The following is a 22,995-nucleotide window of genomic DNA, read 5'->3' as shown; positions in this document are numbered from 1 at the left end:
TCAAGAGGTGAGAATTTCCTGGTTAAAATTTCCAACTTCGGACTTCCAAGCAACGTGTACACACAAATGTGCACAACACCAAAAGTTGACAAAAACTGGGCAACCACAAGAGAATGATGTTTTTCTCTGGCAAGTGTGCACACAGTTGCAGCCTCCTTGAATATATTAACGATTAGAGCAGGGACACAACACAAGGTAACGGATAATACATGTTTCTGTATGCCACTAAAGTAAACATGTCTACATATATACACACTTCCCCAGCCTAAGAAGAAATACTGTAGCCTCCCCGTGGGTGTCTTTCCTCATGAGGTCAGAGTTCAACACTAGTTGGGAACGCAGCATTAGATGTTCAATGCTTATTGACATCAACAGCCTCCATCGTCGTATCCCCTGGCGTGTGAAACAAGTATCTTAATGTAGCTGGGGAGGAGAATCTTCAGCCTCTCAACAGTTTTTCCAAAAATGCACGCATGAACATGTGGTGGAAATTCAGCAAACCGTTGAAAACGTTCTAATTTTGCATATGTTGAAGTCAAATTTGAGTTTTTTCTTGTAAACTTTAACCAGTGCAGATACTGGGTGTCACATGTGATAACCTTGGGCTGGGCAATATATTGATACATTATTACAGTGATGAGACTATGCATCGTCTTAGATTTTGAATATCATGACAAATGTCTTTTCAAGGCTTCATTACCACTTGTTGCCTCAAGTGATCAATTTCAAAACCAGACTTTTCGAATTGATCTAGTTCTTGCCTTTACTTTGTCATATCGTCCACATTTCCGGCCGTTATCAAAAATCTCATGAAAATATTGTTAAAGTACCAATAGTCATCCCTACAATATCGACATAGGCACCTGGTCAAAAATATTGATATTTAATATTATTTGAAGGCCACATCACCCAGCCCTAGGACAACCCCACATGACTTCACAACTAAAAATGATAAAAAGCTAACAAAGAGACCTGTAACATTGTGTGTCCTGTAATCTCGGGGAGTCAGGACAGACTACCAGTCTTCTGAATGTACATAAATTAAATACACTTCACATTTTCTGACAGACACATTACAGTGGTCAGAAATAAGAATATGACGAGTATTGCGATGATTAAAAACATGATGCAAAATCTTAGAACTTCATTCAGACATTCATTAGATTAAAAGTAACAACTGTACCTGGAGTCAGTGTTTATAAAAATAGGTGCCTCCTTTTGAACCACTCAGTATATTACCATCATCCTACTCACGTGTAGTCCTGAATGAACACAGATGCATTGCAGTTTGAATGCTTTATTTCCTGTATGTATGCATACTGCAGTTAAGTAGCAAGAACTAAAGGCAAACTAGAAAGGACTACAAAATACAACACATGGACCAATACATTTACAAAACATTCAAAATGTTACAAAATGGGCTGTATTGGTCCTTCTATTGTTGTTCTTCAATTTGGATCTTTGTACAAATTGTCACCATCACTTTGCACAATTTACAAGTGCCTGGGAGAGACTTTCAGAGCCAGCTTCGAATGGAGAAACCATCAGCAAACTGTCTCCACCAACACGCCGACGCACCAGGAGCAGACCCCCAACCCCACCTGGGAGATTTCACTCCATCTTCCTGTCCCACTCAGGGATAAAAAGGAATCAAATGAAAGTATCAGGCAGCTTTTTTTCTTCAATCATCTACCATTCAGCCTCTGAACGCAAAAAAAAGGTCAGAAAAAAGGATTTGTGTGGGAGGGAAGCAAACCAAGAACTTTGGTAGTGAGTGAAAATATGTTTACATGTCTTTACATGTCAGGATACATTTTATTTGACATGTGCATTTGCTCTCCACTTATCTAAGCTCCCGTGCTCCCTTTATTCCAATATTTACATCAAAGCATCAAAAAAGTATATTAAACAGCATGTCTCAATCAAATCCCTCCATCTCAATTCTGCCCCAAAGGGATAAACAAAAATCTAACTCCTTAGATCCGTGAGCAGTAGTCCTTTCATCCACACTTCAACTGACTGTGGGTTGCCAGTTTATCCAGTGCCAACAGTAAAGAGGGAGGTGTGCGAGGGGGGAGTGGGTCAAGGCCGCGGCATCTCTCCCGAGGGCTATGAGCTGGCTGGTACACAGGCTAGCTGGCACCGGTGCCCTCCATGACCTGCTGGGCCTGCTTCTGTCCCATGCAGCACTGGGCTACTGACTGGAACAGCCTGTGAGAAAGGGGACCGAGAGACATTAACATCTGTTAAAGAACAGCAGAACTGGTAATGATGACGAACAAGCTGACAATTCAAAAGACAAAACCTACTTTTCAATCTCAGGGGCACAGTGCACAAAGTCGTGGCTCCAGAACTTGAAGGCAGGATTCTTGATCAGCTCGATGAAGGTGATGAGGAGACCCCATGGGTGAGGCCTGTTCACTATCAGCCTCTCCAACAGAACCCTGCAAGAGGAGGACCAAGCTTTGACTAACAGCACTTGTACTTAACTTTAACATGGCGATTTAATGCATTTCTTGCGCTGAAATAATAAAATAACTCCTATCAGACTGTCTCACCTGGTGATCTGCTCCTGGATGGCCTCAGTGTTGGCCTCAGCGAACAGATAGAGCATGGTGCAGCTGAAGTAATGAGTGTGGCTGTTGGGGTAGCGCAGCTGATTGGCGATCGCATTCAAGAACAGATAACGCCCTGAAAACACATGACAGCACAAGGTGTTAATAACATGGGTTACATGACGTGAGCTGATGTTTTTAGAACCAAAGCCACTGTAAAAGCGCTAAGTTTTTCAGCACCTATCTACTACTTGACAGAAAACTGATGTGGTTTCTTTGCTGCCATCTTACCCTCAGTGTCCAGGTCTACGGCCAGGTTCTGGAAGATGTCCATGTGCGCAGAGTGAGTGATGGTGCTCATGGAGGGGGTGCTGCCCTTGTTGTGGATGTGAGCGATTGCCTGTGTGCCTACGTACAACACTAGAGCATTGATCAGCTGGATGTTGTAGCGGTTTCCTGGCTCATTAGACACCTGGGAGACAAAAGAAGATAACATTGTCATTTGTTGAATTATAATAATGGTACGACTTATTTAAAAAAAAGACAGACGATTGTCCTACCTGCAGGTTGCTGCGCAGCTCAGACAAGAAAGTGACTGGTGAACGAGTCTTCAGATACGAGTCCAGATCCTTCTTGAACTGGGAAGGCATGACGCCTGTGAAGTTGGTGAGGATACGGGGAGCGATGTTGATCTCACTCAGCATGTCCACCTACAGCCGGGGTGTGAATAAAACACAGATTCATGAGATCATTCGTCTTTTAAACAAAAAATTCTCACAAGGCTGATGAAATGCTGCTTTTGTAAACTGGGTCAAACCAAAATGGCAAGAGCCGTGTGTGTATGCGTTTACCTTCAGGTTGGGTGTGAACGGGTCAGGGAGCCTCATGTTGCGTGGAAAGGCACTGAGGATGAGGTTGCGGAGCTGGATGCAGTTGGGTGGGATCACATCACAGAAGCCGTAATGGTAGTCACACAAGAACTCGGGGAAGTCATGCAGCAGGACCAGGAGCACTCGCAGTGTGCCCTGAAACAGCCATTAATGCTAACAGTTAGTTGAAGGTTGTGTAATCCAACATTTCACAAGAAACACTGACTGTGAATGATGAAATTCATTATGCAAACAAAATAAATAAATTCCATAGCTATACAAACAGCACCACAAGGTTGAAATACTCGTTGCCAAGACAATTACAACCAAACTGAATACCACATTTCATGAGAGAGTTGTAAGCCCTAGTTTCAATGTGTTCAATCACACAAAAGTGACAGAAACATGGGTTTCACTTGTCTTATTAAGGAAAAATGACAGCATACCTTGTAGAGAATTTGCATAGGTTTGTTGAGCTCTACATTCCTCAGGAACGGGGCCAGGTACTTGAAGAGATCAATCAGCAGCTGCGCGTACATGGGCCAACCCTTCAAGACAAAGTCAGTCTATTAAACCAAAATTCAATAACTGCAAACATGCATAAAGCAGCAACATGTGTGCCTGAATGTGTGAACGAAAAAGTATTTTCTTATCCTTGCATACCTTCTGCTGCGGTGTGTGCGCTAACATCCTGGCGATGAAGATGCGATGGGAGATGAGTTCCAGCCAAGCATACACAAAGCCGGGTGCTTTGGTGGGTCTCAGGATGTGGAAGGTATTGCTGCAAATAAAGGAAAATAAGTCAGAACCCAGGTGCACTGGAAATACTGTCATTTCAGGTTAATTTTACGCACTGAACTCAGTTAATTGATTCAGGTCAATGCCTTACCAGAAGGCAGTGAGCGTCTGGAAGTTGATGGTCTCCAAGACATGTTCGGGGGCATTGAGCTCCAACAGCAGCATGATGAAAATGCGGTGGTACGGCAGTTGTTGGAATTCCGTCTGACGGACGTCGTGGTCCTGGATCAATACCCCAACTACAATACCCAGCACCTACAAGAACAATGTAGAGCACAATCAGAATCACGTAAACCAGTTGGTCAAAGGCAGTCACCAGCATCTGCAGAGGAGATGAGCATTTATGCTCTCTGCAGCTGTTGAGATTCAATCATCAAATGAAAATCATGATCAGGCTTTATGGTCAACAATGGTAGATTCTGAGATGCCTGGACAAATATGTAAATGAAAATGTTTTTTTTGAAAAGTCTTCATCACACATCTGGGAGGTGTTATGTTGTTGTTGTCATGCCAATGTACCTTGTTGAGGAGGTTGATCTTTGTCACTGTGTTGGTGGCCTCTCCAGAGTGTTTGACCAGCAGCGCTATGAGCCTCACAAAGGCATCCAGGTTGTGGTAACACTTGGCTCTGATAATGGCTGCACTGGCTGCTGGGTTGTGCTGCTGCTCAGCCTGAGCCCGATAGCTTATCTCCACACACATTTCAGTGCACAGTCGGAAGAACCTTGTGATCAGGTCATCGGTCTTCAGGATGCCCTGCTGGTGCATCTGCAGTAAAAAGGAAAGGCAGACTCGAAATAAACATAACAATGAACGCTCGTTATGGTTTGTGATTACCTTAACTGATAAATGAGTGTTTACCTGGCCAACAAAGGCAGAGAAAGCCTTGGTGCTATCCCTGCCAGCAGCTGCTGAGTGATACAGGTTGACCCATTCCCTCAGGAGGTACTCTGCCTTCTCCCTAAGGCCTGGAGGATCATCATATTCTGATGCCTGTGAAATCCCAGAGTGCATCATGAAGTTGGGTCCGCCGTGGGCCCGGTCAATCATGGCCTCATAGTTGGAGCGAACAACATCCATCAGCTGGGGAAGACTGGGAAAGGGAGATGAGAGAGAAGTTAACTTTAACTTGCACACAAATTAATGACTTTCATCAACCCAACAGTAAGAACCCTGTGGACAAAACCCAGTTCAACACAGGAAACCCAGTAAAAAAACTGAATCAACATTTCAATTAATTTGTAAAAGCATTACAATCTGGCAAAGTTAATAGAAATAAATCAACTTATAATAAACAAAAAGAAATGTTTTGAATGTAGTTATTTACCCCTCAGGTGCGTTAGCTCTGGAGTGTGCACAGGTCCTCATTAAAGTCTCAATCGTGTGGAAGAGGTCAGCCTCTGTGACATGGCTGACACTGCGTTCATCCACCAGCAGCAGCTTCACCAACTGCATGGCAAATGCAACCGCCATGTAGTGCAGTCCGTTCTCCATTGACTGGAAGTAAACAAAAATCAGCATTAGTTATAAATAGCACTTATACAGATCAAACTACACACCAAAGTCAAAACAAATTCCTAAAAATGCACTTAAGCGTCCAGAAATATAAAAAAATAACTGCACAACTTTTCACACCAAACTCAAAAAACAATATAAAAAGGTAATAAATAAAATTGTGAATGACTAGGTGAAAGTGTGTAATGTGTACCTGTGCCAGGTGCAGGTCATACTGCTGCATGTTCACCAAATGGTTCCTGATCAGAAGCTCCACTGCCTCTACGTTGTATTTGTACTCATCACGACACTCAATCAGACACCTGCAAACAAATGCAGCAAATAACGTCATGGAAGGGGGACATCTTTCTTCTTCATCCCTCAAATGTAATCTATGCCAAGGCTAAACAACAGTGTTCATATGATTAAATTAGTGACGCTAACAGCTCACCTGGTGATCTGCTTATTGCACCATTGTGGTCCATAGGCACGTCCATCCTGTAGGGCTTTAAGCACCAGCAGATGGCACTCCCTATACCGGAGCAGCAAGTCTGCATCAGCCCCACTAGTAGCATCCAGAAGACCCTCCACAGCCTGGGAAGAATAGAAACTAATTTAGTAAAGCACAGTGTAGTACAGATTTATCCGAAACCTTGCTTCTCTCATCATTCCCAGACGACTGGGCTTGGCAAGTAGAAGTCACTTCTCTACCTTCTGCAGCAGGCCAAGTGCAGCAATGCCGTCCCTGGAGTTTCTAGCCAAGGCCACAGCTTCCAGCAGGCTACGCAGAGCCTGGGTCAGGGGGTTCATGGCAAGGGCAGGAGGGATGGCATGGAGATGCTGCTCCAAGTCTGCCATGCACTTATCGTAGATCTGAGCCACATCATCGGTGGCCCATGCCTGTTGCTATTAACACAGACAAAGGGACATGGTATTAAGTCAGTGTATTTCTAAGAATTACATTTTGTGGGTTTAAAACACCAACACAAATCTGTAACACACATTTTCACAAAAAACAGTTATGTGTTGGCTGTTTTAGTTTCACTCACCTTCATGGGTTGAGCCAAGAAGCCGGTGGGTTGGGAGAGATCATTGCTGGGTAGGAAACCTGGAACGTTTCTAGCAAACTCCTCATATACAGCAAGTTGCTTGGGGTCCACTCCTCCCACCTACAACATGCACATGAATTTTGTTACTGAACAGCAATGCTAACACAAATCGCCATGATAATGATCATTATCAGGGCAGATCCATTACCTGGTGTAACAGTAAATTATGATTTAAGCTGCAAGTAGCAGAGGTATAATTTCATGGCTTTTTTTCTAATGTACTTTATTAGCTACTGGATGTCAGTGAATTTACCTTGAGTCTGATCTGCTCTGGCATACGCTCAGCCTGGTACGTCAGGACAACTGGATCACAATAACGACGTCCCTCTTGACGCGCGTGCTTCCTCAGCTCAAACTCCTACAAGAGTAGAAACCAAATTTAGAAATTGCAAACTTTTGATTCTCAGTTGGGGTGCATTAAAAACATTTACAAAACAAAAGCTATAAAATGAAAATCATACAATTTATACATTGTATGAAAGCCCAATGTATCCTAGCACAGCAGTCTACCTGCAAAGTATAGTTATACAACTATCATCTTCAGTCACTGTTGCAATGAAATCCCAAGACCCCAACTGTTCAGGATTCTGAAGTAGATGTAATAAATTTCAAAGAGTAGACCAACTAAACTTAAATGATTATTGTACACTCAGTAGTATTGACAAATAAAATGACATGTTTTAAAGCATATTACAGGCAGAGGTTACACAAGCCATAGTTAATGTACATTTACAGTTACTGCTGTTGAGGGAGTTTTCTAAAAAATCTCACCGTGGCTAGTCTCTTGTCCATTTCAGGGCCAGCCTTCTCGACGGCAGTTTTCTGAATGAAACAGCAAGCCAATTCACAGTTGTCTTGAGCAATCCTGGCTGCAGCCTCTTCCATCATTTCCCGCTGTTGGGGGGTTGGTGCCTGGAAGAATAAACACCCAAAGTTAGAGAAGCAGGGACGGTAACAGGTACCAGAGGACAGATATGTACGGAATCAAAGTTCTCTCTATGCTTATTTTTAATCTTATAGGACATTAACCCTCATTTAGGCATTCAGCTTACCCTAAGTGCAGCAGCAAAGCTGTTCTTAAGGTTGGTGGCAATGCTCATGAGCAGGGGCTCGCGGCAGGTGATCATGGCCATGCCGGCAGTCAGGTTTCTCATCATATGGTGGGCAGCCACACGCATACGGGACTCCTCTGAATCCAGGGCAAAGTCCTTCCTGATGATCTGCTCACAGGTTGTCATGGCTATTTTGATAGACCGATCAACCACAGGGTGCACCAGCTCCTGGACAGCTCGCTCTACTGATTGCCGAACACACTGCTTCAACTGAGGATGGGCCTGCAGCAGAGGGATCTAAAGACAAACAGAGGAATGAAAGAAAAGCGATGCAAAAGAAAAGGGGGGTGGTGGCTGTGTCTGTTAAGGGGTACACTGCCATCTCCATCAATGGTTTGCAGGTGCCCAGCACTTACATTGACATTTATATTGATGTGTGGAGCCAGGCCTGCCAAAGCATACACATTGATGTCGTGGTAACTGAACTGTGGGGTGGGGGGCCCAGTGGTTGTGCAGGTGGTGGTGGTGGCAGCTGGGGTTGAGGGAGGAGCTGCAAATGGAACAAAGTCTCCTGTTGGTCACAAAATGCTAGTTTGATTAAAATCACAAGAAATAGCAGGTTATCCAGACAACATAAACACGAAGCAAGCATATAGGCAACAAAATTAAGGTAATATGAAGCTTTGAAGAGTAGCATAAAAAAAAAAAAAAACAACTTAACAAAGCAACAGACAGAACTGATGTTAAAAAGCATAGGCAGTATGATATAGAATTAGTATTGCAGTAATCATCACAACATTTTTTTTTAATAGATATGTTGACATCCATTTATCAATATTCAAAGTTAAAAATAATTACTCAAATAAATTCCATTTGGTCAACTGGTTTCAAATGGCTTTCTCAAACTTTGTCCAACAGACAGAAGTATGGGCCATTGTTTTTTTTTCCCCAGTATTCTAGAAGGTTGAGACATTACTGGGGTTTTTAAATTTCCTAAAGTATATTTAAACATTCTGGTTCGATAAAGAGATGTCATCAGAGGCAAGGATGAGACGTTGAAAGCCAAACAGACAAACATATCTAACTTAAATAAGCTCAAACTTTTCAAAATTAAAATGAACCGAAGATTTAAAAAGCAGCACAGAGCAGCTAAAGAAAATATGTAGTATCCACCTGCGGTAGAGACTGGCAACATCTCTTCTGGAGGCTTTGCCTCTTTCTTTGGTGCTGAGAGCTGCTCCTCCAGGCTCTTTAACTTCTCCTTGTCCTTTAGCAAGTTTCCTGGTTTGAGGTCATTGATGTCCAGAGACAGGTTCTTACACAGAACTTCAATCTCAAACTTTAAGTTAAGCTGCAGTAAACAAAAGAACAGTGATAAATATTTTCACAATTCTTCAGTGTAAGCCGCTGAAAGTGACAAACTGGTTTTGGCCAATTAAATGCAATTTCGAAAGTGATGAGTGTTAACAGAGTGAAAGACAATATTTTGATGCAATACAATACAGAATGTATCATTTGACAATGTTGGATATTGCTTGGTTATGGTCAACAAGTAAAATATGCATTACTGTTTTGTAGCATGAGTATCTCACAAATGTTACCAAACCAAAACATTTAGGTGTTCCCTATGAAACTATGATTTAGGTGAACTGCACTTGAAAGCCCTACATGGAGTTAAGTGGCTACAAAGTAGAGTAATGAATTACCTTGAGGTCATGTTCCTGATGCAGCTCAGCAAGAACATTCATGATGGCCATTGTCCAGGGGTTCTGGGGCCTGAAGACCTACAACATCCCAAACACACAGTTATAATGACTATGAAGAATCCAGGAAAATCTCAGACAGTGGTATCAGTAAGTTTAAACCAATTACAATAACTGGAAATATTGAGGTAATGAAGTTTGCATGAGACAGCTCTCTGTCTACATCTATGTTAATCACCATGCTTCGTAGACTGGACTCCAACACCTTGGCCACAAAAGGAACCACATACAGAAGCTCCTGCTGGCCTTTCACGTAGGCCTCCAGAAGCAGAGATTTGACTTCCAGATCCTGAGAAATGGAGAAAAAAAATGTTGAGCCAACTCAAAAGCTGACAGGAGTGCAACCAAGTAATGAAATAACAGAACCAAGATACGAAATCTTACTGTATAAAGGATAGGCTTGTTTTTGGCCAGTGTAATCATGCCCAACCAGTGTCCCAGATTCTTCAGCAGGGAGCGATCAGAGAAATTGGCAGCTGCCTTGTCAGAGGTCAACAGAACCTGAAAGAAAGGGAGACATGGGAGTGATTGTGAGTATTATGCAAACTGTGACAGTTTTTCAGCTGTGCTGCAACTATGTGCCTCTATAACTGGCTGGCAAAACACACGAGAAAGTGATGTCTAAAGTAGGCAGGAAATAAGAAAAATCACAACTATCTTATCCCCCACTATTTTTACCTTGATATTTCTGTAAGTTTCAGTGAGGACCATCTTGACAAACTCAGGGTTCTTGAGAGTATCCAGGAAGTTGGAATAGAGACTGTGGAAGTTGGGCTCAATGCTGACACGCTTCATCACCAGGTACTGAGATACCCAGGGCATAAACTCCTCCTTCACAGTCTCTTTCAACTCCTCAACCTGAAAAAGGAAAAAGGGGGTTTAAAGAAGCTTCTTATCCCACCTTTGATATACAGTCATGTATTGTCTATTTCAATTTACCTTCTGTGTCATGTTGGACTGAGAAAGGTTGTTGAAGATAAAAGCGATCTTCTCCTGCACATTCTCTGGAGGCTCGACAATCCTTTCTGTTTGGTCAGTGGCCACCAGCAGGGTGTCAATGTTGGTTGTGTTTATGGAGGGCTGCAGGTAAGAATAAGAATAATAAGCTTCCAATCAGTCATGAGTCTAATAACTGTAGATGATTTTAACATGCAGAAAAACTAAAATCAGTGGGAAGCGTTGATAAGGCACATTTCAGTGTCAAACTCACAGGAACATCCTTCTTGAAGCTGGTTGTAGGTCTTGTGATGGTGGTGGTCTTGGCTGCTGTGGTTGTAGTCGTGGTGGTGGTGACTAGAGTGCTGGGCTGTCCTGGTTGTGGAGCTTTGGGACCACCCGGTTGCTGCGACTGGGCCTGGGCTTGGACATGTGCCAGTGCCAAACTGCCAGGAGTGGTGATGGAACCCTGCATCTTCACCGGAGGGTCCCGTGACTGTTGGCCATACTCGATATACTGCACGCACAGGATATTGAAAGGTACAGAGCGAGGGATTTAATTTATCTGAATGGAGGAAACCTTCCCTGTAGTCAAAGCCAGGAAGAATTATATTTAAAAAAAATATATAAAAAGGATAAATTAAGGAAACCTGATTACCTCTTGTAAATGGTGGGGAAATTGCAAGAAGTGGGCAATTGAAGCCAGATGTTGACAATATTGAGGGTAGTCCTTTAGTCTAGAAAGATACAAGATGTTTTAGCCTGACACAAGACAACGGTTATTATATAAATTCTCATTTAAAAAAAAAGCATTTCAGTACCTGTTTTTAAACCTATCTAGAGCAGCAATTCCAAAGTAATACATTTTGGATCCGTAGGGTTTTCTTAAGGCTTCAAGAACATATCGGAGGGCCAAGCCCAGGGCCATGTACGTGACGAGACCCTTCTCGATAATGCCGCCAAAAAGGCAGGCAGTGATGTGCAGCTCCTTGTCTGGGTACTGGGGGAAGAAGCGGTACTCCTCAAACAAGTTCCGGAGCATGCAATTGAACACCTCTCGCTCCCGCTTGATGGTAGAATCCTTGAACCTCTGCAGCATCTCCAGTACCTAGAGAGAAGACAATAACGTAGAGGGAGATGAGTCAATACAATGAGTTTCAGTTAGCTTAATATGAGTTTTTGGTAGAAAAATGTATATCACTACATACTTCATCAACAGACATCGTTGGGTGAGGTGGGTGGTTGTAGATGCGCTGGAAATAACTGTTTGCCTCATCATCTATCTCCTTGCTAAAGTTCTGATTTGCCTCGGGCCACACCTGAGAAAGATCAGCTGTAAAAAAAAAAATAAAAAAAAAGGAAAGAAAAGACATTTTAAGTCATAACATTGATTGTGGTGAATGTTGTAATCTGACATTGGTGGATCACGTGCAGAGTACTTAACTCATTGGTGAAAATCACTGCAATCAAGTGATACATCAGGAATCAAAAAGCATTCTAACTGTCAGGTTAGAGCCCTTTTTGAAGCTTATAATGTAGACAAATAACACTAAAGTGGGGCTGTCAGCAAAAGCAGACAAGGAATGGAAGACTGATCTGTATTTCCTCTATGATAAACAATTTTTTATAAGTTGTATTACAAACGAAAAAGGAAGTCAAGTCATACACCTAGGTGTTAACAAGGTTAAAAACGAGCCTGACTCCTTGAAAAAGCTCTACACAAAGCCTAGTGAGACTTATTTCTAATGCACCTTTAGTGTACCTCACAAATACAGTGAAAAAGGTAAGTTTGGAAATTAAGACGATAATCATTAACTGCAGAGGAAATACAGGGCTGAGCAGCGCAGGGCGGGGCTCTCAGTCACACCACTACAACCACCACTTACAGGCCTTCATCTTACTCTGCTGAAAGGTAGGTGGGTTCAGGCCTGGTGTGCTCATCTTCCTGGTGCCAAAAGGGTCTGTGTTGACTGTTTGCATTCCAAGACCAGAGCCAATACCAGAGCCGATGCCAGAGCCCAAGGGACCTGCAACTAATAAAACACAACACAGTCACTTCAATGCATGTCACCTCACCCTCTGAGCTACTATATTTAACCCTCTAAGCTTTGTTCATCTGAATATGCCAAGTATAAACCTATGCCTTGCTTGTTTGTGCGTGTTAAAATGAAATAATAAAAAAAGTTTAGTACCAGAGTCCATACCAGGGAGCTGCGAGGACAGGCTACCAATGCCCCCAAATGGTGTGCTAGGGTTAGGGGTTGAGAGTGGTGGGAAAGCTTTTGCTGGAGATTGGGGATTACTGAAAGCTGAACTCAGTGAGGTTGGGAAACCCTGCATGCTTTGAGTGTGGGAAGTGGCTGTGCCCCCCAGGTTCAAAGATCCCATGCCTGATAGAGGGTCCATCTAGAAAAGACCAAGAAAAGGTTAGGAATGAAGATAAGTTTTGCTGACACAAATCTCTAACAATTAAATGTATTTCAATGCTTGCATAGGCATGATGTGGATTCCCATGAACACACCTGTACAGGAGAGATGGCATCTAGGCTGCTGGTGCTGGGGGCACGTCCCTTTGGCATTACCCCTGGTGGCGGCTGCCGTGCTTTATTCATCACACTGCTGCAGTTGGCAACCATGGTCAGGATGGTCTCTGACAGCTCCTGTGACACGCTCCTGAAGAAAATAATGAAACAAATCCTAAGCTGAAGATAACACTCTAAAAGAGTGACAGTGGTCGGTGTCTATGAATAACTATACTGGGATAATCAACAATCAAAAAAATCTTGAATGATGACAAAACCATCAAATACAACTAAGGGTGGGGATACACTTTAAGCAAGATTGACATTTTTAACCATTTAACTCAATTCAAAAACCTTGCCAAGTATTTTTCAGTAAAGTATCTAAAAAAAATGGCCCCTCACCCAGCACAGGACTGCAGGCAGGCCAGCATGGTGGCCAAGGTCTCTGGGGGAAGCTGTGCACTTTTGGGCTGGTCCTTGTCTGGAGCCAGGCCCCCCATAATGGATGGACAGCGCCTCTTCAGGAATGTCACACACGCCTGGATAAAAGGTTCCTGACAAAACACAAAATTCTTGTAAAATTCAATATTATTTGGGTAGTAAGCTTATAATACAATGATGTCACAATAATTTATTGCGAATAACTGCATGTATATCAATTTAAAGACTTACCCCATGCTCTCTGATTTTGTCAGTCAACCATTTATCAAGTTTGAGGTATTCACGGCGAGAGGCAAGAGCAGCAAGGTCAATAACAAAGGCAAATGGAGTACCATTCAGCAACATCGATAGAGACTGGAGGGAAAAAGACACAGAACAGAAACACCAGCTTATTGACCATCATGTGGTGATTTTGGATTATGATATACGCCACAGGATATATGGCAGTTCATCGCCTGATCTGTCTTATTCAGTGGTGGACAGAAACTGAGTAAATTTACTTGAGTACTGTACTTAAGTACATATCCAGAGGATTTGTACTTTACCTGAGTATTAGATTTCTTTGGTACTTATTACTCTTACTTGAATACATTTCCAAGACAAATATTTTTACTTTTACTCGAGTTAATTTCTAGGAAGGCTGAAAAGTACTCGTTACTTTCAGGTCTGCTCTTTTTTTTTTCTAAAATACTATTGGACACAAGCTGTGTTTGTCAAAGAAGGAAACCTATCACAGTGCACGCTCTCCACTGGGATCTACGTAAAAGCGGAAATACGTCATCCCTCCCCATAAGGATACCACCAAAGTAGCCACGCTCTCGACTTCGTTTGTCAACACAAAACCGCGACAATGGCTGCATCAGATGTAGTTTTTTGTAAAGCAGTGATTCTCAACCAGTGGTCTGGGGACAACATTGGTCTCTGAGGGGGTTCCAGTTCCCAACTTAGCTAAATGATAGAGAGTTAGTTGGACGGTGCAGGTTCATTTGGTTACAGTTTTAATGATTGTTAATAAACATCATTCTGCATCTGCAATATCTGCTGTCCTTCTGTGATCCCATTCATTTTATTTGTTTTTGTAGGTGTTTCTGCAGGCTTTATATAACATTGTGGTTCTAAAAGTAAGCACATCAGTGCAGGTGGTTTCAAAGAGTTAATTCTCAGAAACAAGAGTTAAAAGGTACTTAAATTCATTTAGAAAAATGTATAGTAATTCATTGATGTGAAAAATAAGAAATTTACTCTTACTTTTACTTAAAGTAAATTTAAAAGCATGTACTTTTGGATACTTAAGTACCTTTAAAAGCAAGTACTTTTTTACTCTTACTCGAGTAACATGTCGACTGAGCTACCTTTACTTGTAACGGAGTAAATTTTGACCAGTAGTATTTGTACTCTTACTCAAGTACTGGGGTCGAGTACTCTGTCCATCTCTGGTCTTATTCGAATGTAATGTTAACTAAAACTAGTGAATCCAACGTAAAACATATGAAGGATTATTATACAACGCAACAGTCTTATGCGTTATACCTCAATTTTTTTTTTTTATTAAAGTAGTTTTTTGGCCTTTTATGGCTTTATTGACAGGTTAGCTGAAGAGTTGACAGGAAACAGGATGAGAGAGAGGGGGAGAGACATGCAGAAAAGGGACCCAGGCCGGGAGTTGAACCCGGGTCCGCTGCAGCGAGGACATAGCCTCTGTATATTCTAATTATTGTGCTTTGGTTAGAAAGATTTAAGGTCAGTCATCATGTCAGTGATTAGTGAATTTTGACAAACCTTCAAGTCCTGGGCCACATCCAGGATGCGAGACAGCTTGGCCTGGTCATACTGCTCCCCTCTCATGTACCACTCAGCCATTGAATGCATTATTAACTGACGGATTGAGGGAGACTGTCCCTGGAAAAAGAAGCACCAGGTTTTATAAATACACACATCTTTAAAGAATAAATCAAGACAAAAACATCAAACTTAATATGAAACAAAACAAGACAACAAACATTTATGAAATTTTCAGAAGGACACAGGGGAAAAAACACCATCAATAGCAAGACAGTTTCTACCACCAACCTGTCCATGCCAGGCGTAGTGCAGGATGATGGCTGAGTTAGGGTGGTTGCCCAGAAAGATGGGCATCAGGGTAGAGATGAGCTCGTGGCGCAGTGTGTGCCAGGAGGTGGAGATCTGCAGCAATGCCAGCACCAACATGTCTGGGCAGTGTTTGATTGGGAAACCAAACAGCTGCTTCACCTGCTCATACTGGCCCACCTCAGACAGCCTGAGCAGGCTTTCCACCAGGTCCAGACTTTTCCTGTGAGAGTTAGAGACAATCAATCAAGCACAGTGTAACATCATCATAGTGTAAGCCCATAAATCTGCCCGACCAAATCTACATTCCAGTGGGTCAACTATGCCTCCCATATAATATCCTGTCGGACACATGTACCTACAATTTTTATTATTATGTTATATTTGAAGAATGCACTTGGTAAAACATTACTTAAAAAAACATGTGGGAGAATAGCAAATAAATGTTGACAGTTTTAAAACAAAACCTTTACACTTTAGAACTTAGCCCACAAGGAGAAATAAACAACTTCTAAACCCTTCATCACCTGGCCAAGCTACAAAATACATACCAGGTGGCAATCTCCCTGTTGTCATCTTCTGGTGGGGCCTTAAGGATGTCAATGGCCACAGTGTGGCAAGGGAAGTCAGCAAAGCAAAACACTTCTGGGCTCATCAGGGAGTGCTGAATGAATGACAACTGAAAACAGAAACAGGGCAAGATTTTTAAAGAGGCAACACAAGGCTCTACCGTTACAGCTCAACCCGCACTGCGTCTAGACAGAGAAATCAATTTCTATTTAGTACTATATCAATTTTACATTTTACTCTTTGACAGCAACAGTTCCATTCAATCAAGTTTCCCACTTCAAATCACATCATCCAGATGAGTTACCTGTCCCTCAGCGTGTTTCCATGGCCGATAAATGAGATCAACTGGGAAGACCTCCATGCCCAAACCCCTCTGAATGCCATACACCACTATATGCAAGCCTTTACTGTCCCGGATTATGAAGCCTGGGTGGTCCAGCTCGTATGTCACCTCTTTGAAGTTTAGGTTGGGATTCTATGGCACAAACAAAAAACAAAAATTAGCTTAAGAAAATGATCAGGGACAAAACAATTTCTGCAAACTTCAGGTTTATCACAGGTTAGTGTATGGATTAACTTTTGTAATGATGTGAATTTGACAAAATGTAACTCTGGAGTGATACTATAAAATACTGGGTATAACAATCTTCAGCATAGCATTGTATTATTCTGTAGTAATTGTAGAGACAAAAAAGAGAATCGGACTTAAGATCACATGGTAATGGCCATGTTTAAGGTAACTTGTTGGTCTCAGAGAAAAGCCATCAAATTTTGAGTGCTAAAGTGAGTTGAGGTTCAAATTTGCATTCTAATGCATCTGTTATTGTCGATCAAAACTGTTTTTATTTCTTCAGTGTTGTAGGTGGCATCGGTGGAAAACCATACACATTTAACAGATATTATCTAGGTAAAGTTCGAGCTTACTATTAGAGATAAACTAATAGTTTACTTACCACTTCTTTCACAACATCGATGAGAACCTCAACATTCCACGTGTGTGCCTGCGAGCCATCGTTCTTATCCTTACCATCGCTCCAGATTCCACTTCCTGGAGCAGAGATGGACTAAAAGAGAGAAAAAATTAGAAAAGAGAATTCAAGCTCTGATGTACTGAAATATTCTCAAACCAACATCAACCAATATCTGAATATCAAAATTATTAAATCAAATGACTGACATGATTGACACCAAGAGTGACTCTTCATATCTCTTAATCGTTAATTAACCAAATCTGCAACTCTATAGAGTTTATTACCCTAATTTCTAGTCAATGTTGTGATTTTACACTCGACTGGGTGCCTCATGAGACACAGCGCAGCTCCAACAACTGATAATCATCATGATCATATTCTTTTATAACATCTGGATTTTATTCCATGAAAAATAAGTCAAACCCAGACAAGGCAACTTTGGTTAACCACTTCACAATTACAACTTGTGGTTTCTATTTAGTCTATATGAACATAATGGTTTCCAACTATAACTGAAGAGTATGTTTTTCCTTTGGTCAATATCAAATAAACCAAACTGAAGGAGGCAAAGTGACTTAAGAAGTCTTGCTGCCCGTGTCCTCTGCAACAAATGAGCAACTCACCTGTAGTGGAATGCCATCAGTTAGGCCAGAGTGGGTACGTGCCATCATGCCCAGGACCCTGGCTACCTGGCTGGCCGTCACCTCTCTCACCCCATACTGGAGGATTATGTTTCTGCACTCGTCCAGACTGGAAGGACATAGCACAAACAGGTCAGCGCTGACTATCATCCATCGTCTTAGACATTTACATATCTCACTGAAATTGAATTAGGGATAGGACATTTAAAAAAGGTAAACGATTGGGCATAAAGACTGTTTTTTGTTTTAATATGTCTGTAAAACATGTTACTATCATGTGTCCTGTAAAATGATGTAAAAAAACAGCAAAATAACTATTTAGTGTCTCACTTATGTACTCTGCAGGCATTAGCACCCATAATTACAGTTAATTCACTGGAATTACATTGAAAAGGATACATGAGGCCTTAAAAGAGGCAGTATGTTTAGTTATGGATGTAGTTTAAAATAATCGAAACATAAATCTACCTAGCACAGAAGCCATAGCCAACTTCTTGCATGAATTCTGCAAGAGAACTCTCCATCATGGTCTTAGCTAACTCCCCCGAGTCTGGCAGGATCCTGTCCATGAGAATGTCCCGTTTTTCAGGGTACAGCAGTGGTGCGAGCACCACAGGGCAGCGCTCCTGGGGGAAATCTGAAACACAACACAGAATTACATAAGCTATTGTGGCATGGCACAATTGACAAACAAGTCATATATGTTCAACCATATGTGAGGTTTGTGTTTGTCTCCCATACCTCGGCAAAGTGTCTTGAGGAAGGCGTCAATCTGTTCTTGCCCTACCCCACTGGCTCCCTTCTGGCCAAACAGTAGATGGGAGAGCAGTAGGTGCAAGACCTCTATGGCAATGTCTTGGAAGCCACCTTCCTGGTTTCCACCGAGATCTGCGTCAACGTAGGACCGCAGGAGGTCTGGAAGTTTCTGCTTGATAAACTGCGCAGCTAAGACACAGTCAAAATCAAGCAGTTAGGAAAGTAGTGTTGTGTTTCCTATAACTGATGACAGTATTGATGAGCCAAAATTAAAAACAAAATCGGTTTAAAGTGGTGTGGTCGCATATTCACTCCAGCCACAGCAGCATCCCACATGGATTTATCACAGAATTCACAACTAATCCATGGGTGATGTCTTCTAGTTGTTAACTGTTTAACATAGTTTGTTTTTAACAAGACAATAAGAAAACCAACTTGGGTTTCAGATCAGGTGTGCAACAGGTTTAAATGTGTCAGGATTTGAATTACTTACCAAAACCACGAAGGTCTGTGTTGCTGGAGTTGAGCAAAGCAAGGCCAAATATCACCTGGTAAATACAAGAATAAATTAAAACATAAAAACTCTGAAACTTGTGAGATAGTAAGTAAATATTTGACTGAAAAACACAAATCATGTACTCTATGCACATGGTTCAGATGGGTAATGAATGAGGCTCATTATTAGGGGTGGGAATCTCTTGGCACCTCACAATTCGATTCCGAGGTAAACGATTATCGATGCAACAATTTTTTTGTGTACATTTCCATGCATGATTTTAAAAAATAATAATAATTAAATCTGAGTTTGCTAATGCAAGCCATTGCAGCCATTTTGTCGCCGCTCAAACATAAACAACTTGCACATGTGTGTTTGTTGCGCATGCGTGTACAGCAGAGAATCAGCGGGCGCTTTCTGTAGCGCTCTGCAGCAGGCAAACTGAATGTTGCAGCAGGCAAACTAATTTCAGTTTTAAAATTCTGATTATTAATTTATCTGAGTCGAGACACTCATTCTAGAGAGAATCGTGAGGCATCAAAGAATTGGACATTTTTCCCACCCAAACTCATTACAGAGCTATCTTACCTCTTGGACCTTGCTGAGTTTGAGAACTTTACTCAGTTGAGTGAATAAGTGGGCCGATGGCTTCAAACTCTGAAAGACAGTTAAACACCTCAATTAAGACCAGATGTCATTTTTCTATTCATCTGAGAAACGTCTGTATACTTGTACATGTCTGGAATGATGTCTTTGTCAGTTACAGTCGGATCTGTCAACTAAAAGGCAGTGCCTTTTTTGTAGAGTGGTGTAGAAATGGTTAACATAGACTTTTGATTTGACCTGTATTTGAACTGTAACAGATGACTATATTTTCTTGCAATGCAGATGTCTTTCCATCAACACAGGCTATTATGCATTCAGACTACTACAGCAATAATACCAAAAGTCTGCCAAAAGCTCCTTACCTTCTGGTAGTGCAGGGGATTGTCAATGGCGTAACACAGAGTAGAGATAAAGTTTGGCTTTGATATCAGCGACACACACTCCTGGATCAGAAACTGTGTCTTGTGCAAGTTTAAAAGCAAAACATGCCGAAAAGAAGGAGAGAGTAAAGAGAAAAGAGGCAGGTGAAGAATAAGGTAATACGGTAAGTCTCTCACAAGAATCTCTATGGAACAACAGGCATTTTAAACTCTGATATTGGCTCAATGATCAAGATTCTACAATAATCACAATGTGGAGAAAATATACACAGTTTATATAAAGATATAAATATTTTACAAATATTAATGAAGGACAGGTTTCCCAGTGATACCATTTTGAGATATAAGCACAAACTGGGGCAGAAAACACACAGCACTACAGCAAAGATGAGGACGTTGTTGTAAGGTAAAAAGTGCCAGATCTATAGCAATGGGCACAAAACAACCAACACTACAAATATGGTTTCAGTACAGAGAACATATGGGTGGGCGATTTGACAACTTTAGATTATTTTACATTATTGGTCTTGAAGGTGTTCCCACAATTTAGAGATTGTGGTACTAAACATCCTCTTATCTTTGTTTCCAAACTTTCTATGACCTTTTTGACTAGCAGATATGTACTATGTGAACAAACCAATAGAAGGATGTCGCCAACTACATGGCAAAGCTGATTGGATTAGTTCACATTGCTCTTTCTTAGGTGACATGTTGTAAATATTGCAGTTCAGGTTGTGGCATGGTGGATAAGGAGCTTGTGCCAAAAAAAGAAATATATTTCATGTAATATTGTGTTTTGATGGTGCAAATGGCAAAATTAAAAAGGCTATTTCAAATCTGTCTATAGTCTACAGGGAATTTTAACATTCAGAACAAAGAAAATACAATTTAGATCATGTGATTAAGTATATAGTAATAGTACGTTTTTGCCAGAATGCCCAGCCCTAATACTATCCTGTGAATTACAAGCACACAGTCTCTCTTTATTATACACACTAAGCTTCTCTGTCAGATAGAAAAGCCTGGCTGTTGGGGCCAGCTGTAAAGTTTTCAAATGCTGCTGAATACACAGACAGCATCCAAACACTGAATCAGCTGGCCTGTACAAGTGATGTTTTTTTTGTAAAATAGCTCACTGATACCAACAGCTGTCATTCATTAAACATTTCAGAGTTTAGAGGTGTACACTGTCTCTGTAACTATGTGACTAACTAAAAAGTATTACTGTGCAAACTAAGCGCTTGATTGCCAAGTTGATAGAGGTGACGACCAACCAAAATAGTGTGTCTTAGTGCATGCCCAATTAATCTGATCTGGTCTGGTCTGAGAGCTGTGATTAATAATAATGATTTACCACATGACTATAGCAGGATTAACGAGAAATGTACACATCTGTCAAAGTCTATGGCCTGTGCTTAGCCGCTTGACAAGAGAAATTCAAACTGTACAGAGATCCAGTGCTCTTGGAGACAGCTACACAATTCACTGGAAGGAACATGAGTCACATAAGGAAAAAACAGAACCACACACACTTTCCCTGTATTGCAGAAACTGGTGCAATAACTCCCAGGCATAACTGTAGTTTCCAGCATAGTTTGCTGGCAAATGGCAAGAATATCACGTCATCTACTCAGGAGTGTAGTGGGCTCATTGTTTTTTATCCATGCTTGACCATTCATGGCCTGGGACAGTTTTGGGAAGAAATCAAATATTAAATGATAAATACAAAACAAAGAAATCCTGTTTTTGCAACTAATGATTCTAACTTCATTCTTTATCATTCAAAATGAGCCTTCAATTTAGATCATGCAAATCAAAAGCAAGATCAGGGATTCTTCCAGTAGTTTTTATTTCATCCATCCCAACCAACTTGCGTGCATCCAAAGAAAAGGAAAACACATCAAAGACAAAGCTAGCTTACTGGAAGCCTTCAACTACACATTAAGTTTCCTGTGTGCACAAAGATGATCAACTGACAAGTACCAGAGGAAAGTCTGACAGACTTGGTGGGGCCTTTTTTCTCTTCTTCTTTTATCAAGATATTCTATTGATTTGTTAGGAAGGATGGTTTACTCGTGGGGCAGAACACAACTGAACAGAACTAATAACACCATCTAAAAGCTTTAACATTTTTATTTTTCTGCCGCCAGTTTTTGCATCCTGGAAAATGGGAAAACTGTCCAAAAAATAAAAACATATGAATGTGTTTCTAATCAAAAATTACCTGGTGAAAGTCCTTGCCACTGCTTTTACCATCGCCACTGAAATCCACATGGGAGAAGAGACAGCGTAGTAGATGCCTGTCTGCCTCAGGACCGTGACGATTTACAATCTGGGAGATCATAAGCAAAATATGAGTACAATATGTGGACAAGAGAAGACATTTTTAGACACGCAGATATAAGATCTCCGTTGTCTTTGCGACTACTTACATGCTGTATTTCTTGCTGGCTGGCTCGGTAATTTTTCTTTGTTAAATTGTCCACCAAATAGCTGATTTGAGACAAAGCCAGCGAGAGCGAGTCAAGATTCATTGCTGGTTGGGGCGGAAGCAGGCGGCCGAGCACGGCGCAAAATCACCATTATTCCCCTTTAGTCACTTCAGTGATAGGTTACTTCTGCTCCCCCCCCCCAAAAGGTGTGAAAAATGTAGGCTTCCAAATGACTTTCCCGATCAGTGGCTCCCAGATCTAGGTAGAGTCCGTCAGTTTAAAATCAAGTTCAGCATCTGTAATGACAGAAAGAAAAAATTCAGAGTGAGTTTTTAAACACAAAATGTTAAGCAATAGAAGCAACTGCTTTGTCAAATTCCAGTCAACTTGGAGTGCAGAAGCTGTATCCTCATGTGGGACAACATTTTCAATCTGTTGACAACACAAAATATTCTGACAGGCTTTTGAGGCCTAGGTGCACAACAGTCCCAGAGAGGTACATTGAAATGGATTTTA

The 22,995-nt window shown here is 41.4% G+C and overlaps 1 protein-coding gene across 9 annotated transcripts in view; it reads right to left on the bottom strand.

Annotated features, from left to right (window-relative positions):
* Nucleotides 1-1,281: 1,281 nt before the first annotated feature.
* The window catches only part of cnot1 (CCR4-NOT transcription complex, subunit 1), a 23,243-nt gene continuing 1,529 nt past the window's right edge, over nucleotides 1,282-22,995 (bottom strand). For 2 of the 9 annotated variants that reach the window (XM_030426896.1, XM_030426897.1), the window contains exons 2-49: nucleotides 22,480-22,775; nucleotides 22,272-22,379; nucleotides 20,030-20,128; nucleotides 19,650-19,718; nucleotides 19,059-19,113; nucleotides 18,551-18,754; nucleotides 18,278-18,446; nucleotides 17,792-17,918; nucleotides 17,151-17,261; nucleotides 16,502-16,672; nucleotides 16,179-16,306; nucleotides 15,610-15,850; nucleotides 15,319-15,438; nucleotides 13,771-13,893; nucleotides 13,501-13,652; nucleotides 13,099-13,249; nucleotides 12,769-12,982; nucleotides 12,478-12,609; nucleotides 11,785-11,909; nucleotides 11,398-11,684; nucleotides 11,235-11,313; nucleotides 10,851-11,102; nucleotides 10,580-10,720; nucleotides 10,319-10,498; nucleotides 10,025-10,141; nucleotides 9,819-9,929; nucleotides 9,584-9,661; nucleotides 9,051-9,228; nucleotides 8,294-8,448; nucleotides 7,878-8,174; nucleotides 7,597-7,737; nucleotides 7,079-7,183; nucleotides 6,766-6,885; nucleotides 6,428-6,622; nucleotides 6,168-6,310; nucleotides 5,931-6,039; nucleotides 5,550-5,719; nucleotides 5,084-5,315; nucleotides 4,742-4,990; nucleotides 4,314-4,477; nucleotides 4,088-4,205; nucleotides 3,871-3,972; nucleotides 3,407-3,580; nucleotides 3,116-3,265; nucleotides 2,847-3,027; nucleotides 2,559-2,691; nucleotides 2,310-2,444; nucleotides 1,282-2,211 (exon numbers count right to left, since the gene is read on the bottom strand). In XM_030426896.1, the coding sequence (XP_030282756.1) occupies nucleotides 2,133-2,211; nucleotides 2,310-2,444; nucleotides 2,559-2,691; nucleotides 2,847-3,027; nucleotides 3,116-3,265; nucleotides 3,407-3,580; nucleotides 3,871-3,972; nucleotides 4,088-4,205; nucleotides 4,314-4,477; nucleotides 4,742-4,990; nucleotides 5,084-5,315; nucleotides 5,550-5,719; nucleotides 5,931-6,039; nucleotides 6,168-6,310; nucleotides 6,428-6,622; nucleotides 6,766-6,885; nucleotides 7,079-7,183; nucleotides 7,597-7,737; nucleotides 7,878-8,174; nucleotides 8,294-8,448; nucleotides 9,051-9,228; nucleotides 9,584-9,661; nucleotides 9,819-9,929; nucleotides 10,025-10,141; nucleotides 10,319-10,498; nucleotides 10,580-10,720; nucleotides 10,851-11,102; nucleotides 11,235-11,313; nucleotides 11,398-11,684; nucleotides 11,785-11,909; nucleotides 12,478-12,609; nucleotides 12,769-12,982; nucleotides 13,099-13,249; nucleotides 13,501-13,652; nucleotides 13,771-13,893; nucleotides 15,319-15,438; nucleotides 15,610-15,850; nucleotides 16,179-16,306; nucleotides 16,502-16,672; nucleotides 17,151-17,261; nucleotides 17,792-17,918; nucleotides 18,278-18,446; nucleotides 18,551-18,754; nucleotides 19,059-19,113; nucleotides 19,650-19,718; nucleotides 20,030-20,128; nucleotides 22,272-22,379; nucleotides 22,480-22,581 (7,176 nt within the window). In that variant the 5' untranslated portion in view covers nucleotides 22,582-22,775 and the 3' untranslated portion in view covers nucleotides 1,282-2,132. The remainder of the gene's footprint in view (nucleotides 2,212-2,309; nucleotides 2,445-2,558; nucleotides 2,692-2,846; nucleotides 3,028-3,115; nucleotides 3,266-3,406; nucleotides 3,581-3,870; nucleotides 3,973-4,087; nucleotides 4,206-4,313; nucleotides 4,478-4,741; nucleotides 4,991-5,083; nucleotides 5,316-5,549; nucleotides 5,720-5,930; nucleotides 6,040-6,167; nucleotides 6,311-6,427; nucleotides 6,623-6,765; nucleotides 6,886-7,078; nucleotides 7,184-7,596; nucleotides 7,738-7,877; nucleotides 8,175-8,293; nucleotides 8,449-9,050; nucleotides 9,229-9,583; nucleotides 9,662-9,818; nucleotides 9,930-10,024; nucleotides 10,142-10,318; nucleotides 10,499-10,579; nucleotides 10,721-10,850; nucleotides 11,103-11,234; nucleotides 11,314-11,397; nucleotides 11,685-11,784; nucleotides 11,910-12,477; nucleotides 12,610-12,768; nucleotides 12,983-13,098; nucleotides 13,250-13,500; nucleotides 13,653-13,770; nucleotides 13,894-15,318; nucleotides 15,439-15,609; nucleotides 15,851-16,178; nucleotides 16,307-16,501; nucleotides 16,673-17,150; nucleotides 17,262-17,791; nucleotides 17,919-18,277; nucleotides 18,447-18,550; nucleotides 18,755-19,058; nucleotides 19,114-19,649; nucleotides 19,719-20,029; nucleotides 20,129-22,271; nucleotides 22,380-22,479; nucleotides 22,776-22,995) is intronic. The other 7 variants (XM_030426902.1, XM_030426903.1, XM_030426901.1 and 4 more) reach the window with 7 other exon arrangements.

The sequence above is a fragment of the Sparus aurata genome, chromosome 8 (genome assembly GCF_900880675.1).
Source record: "Sparus aurata chromosome 8, fSpaAur1.1, whole genome shotgun sequence".
NCBI lineage: Eukaryota > Metazoa > Chordata > Actinopteri > Spariformes > Sparidae > Sparus > Sparus aurata.
Note: the sequence above shows the minus strand (reverse complement) of the source record. Positions and strands in the feature narration are given on the sequence as shown.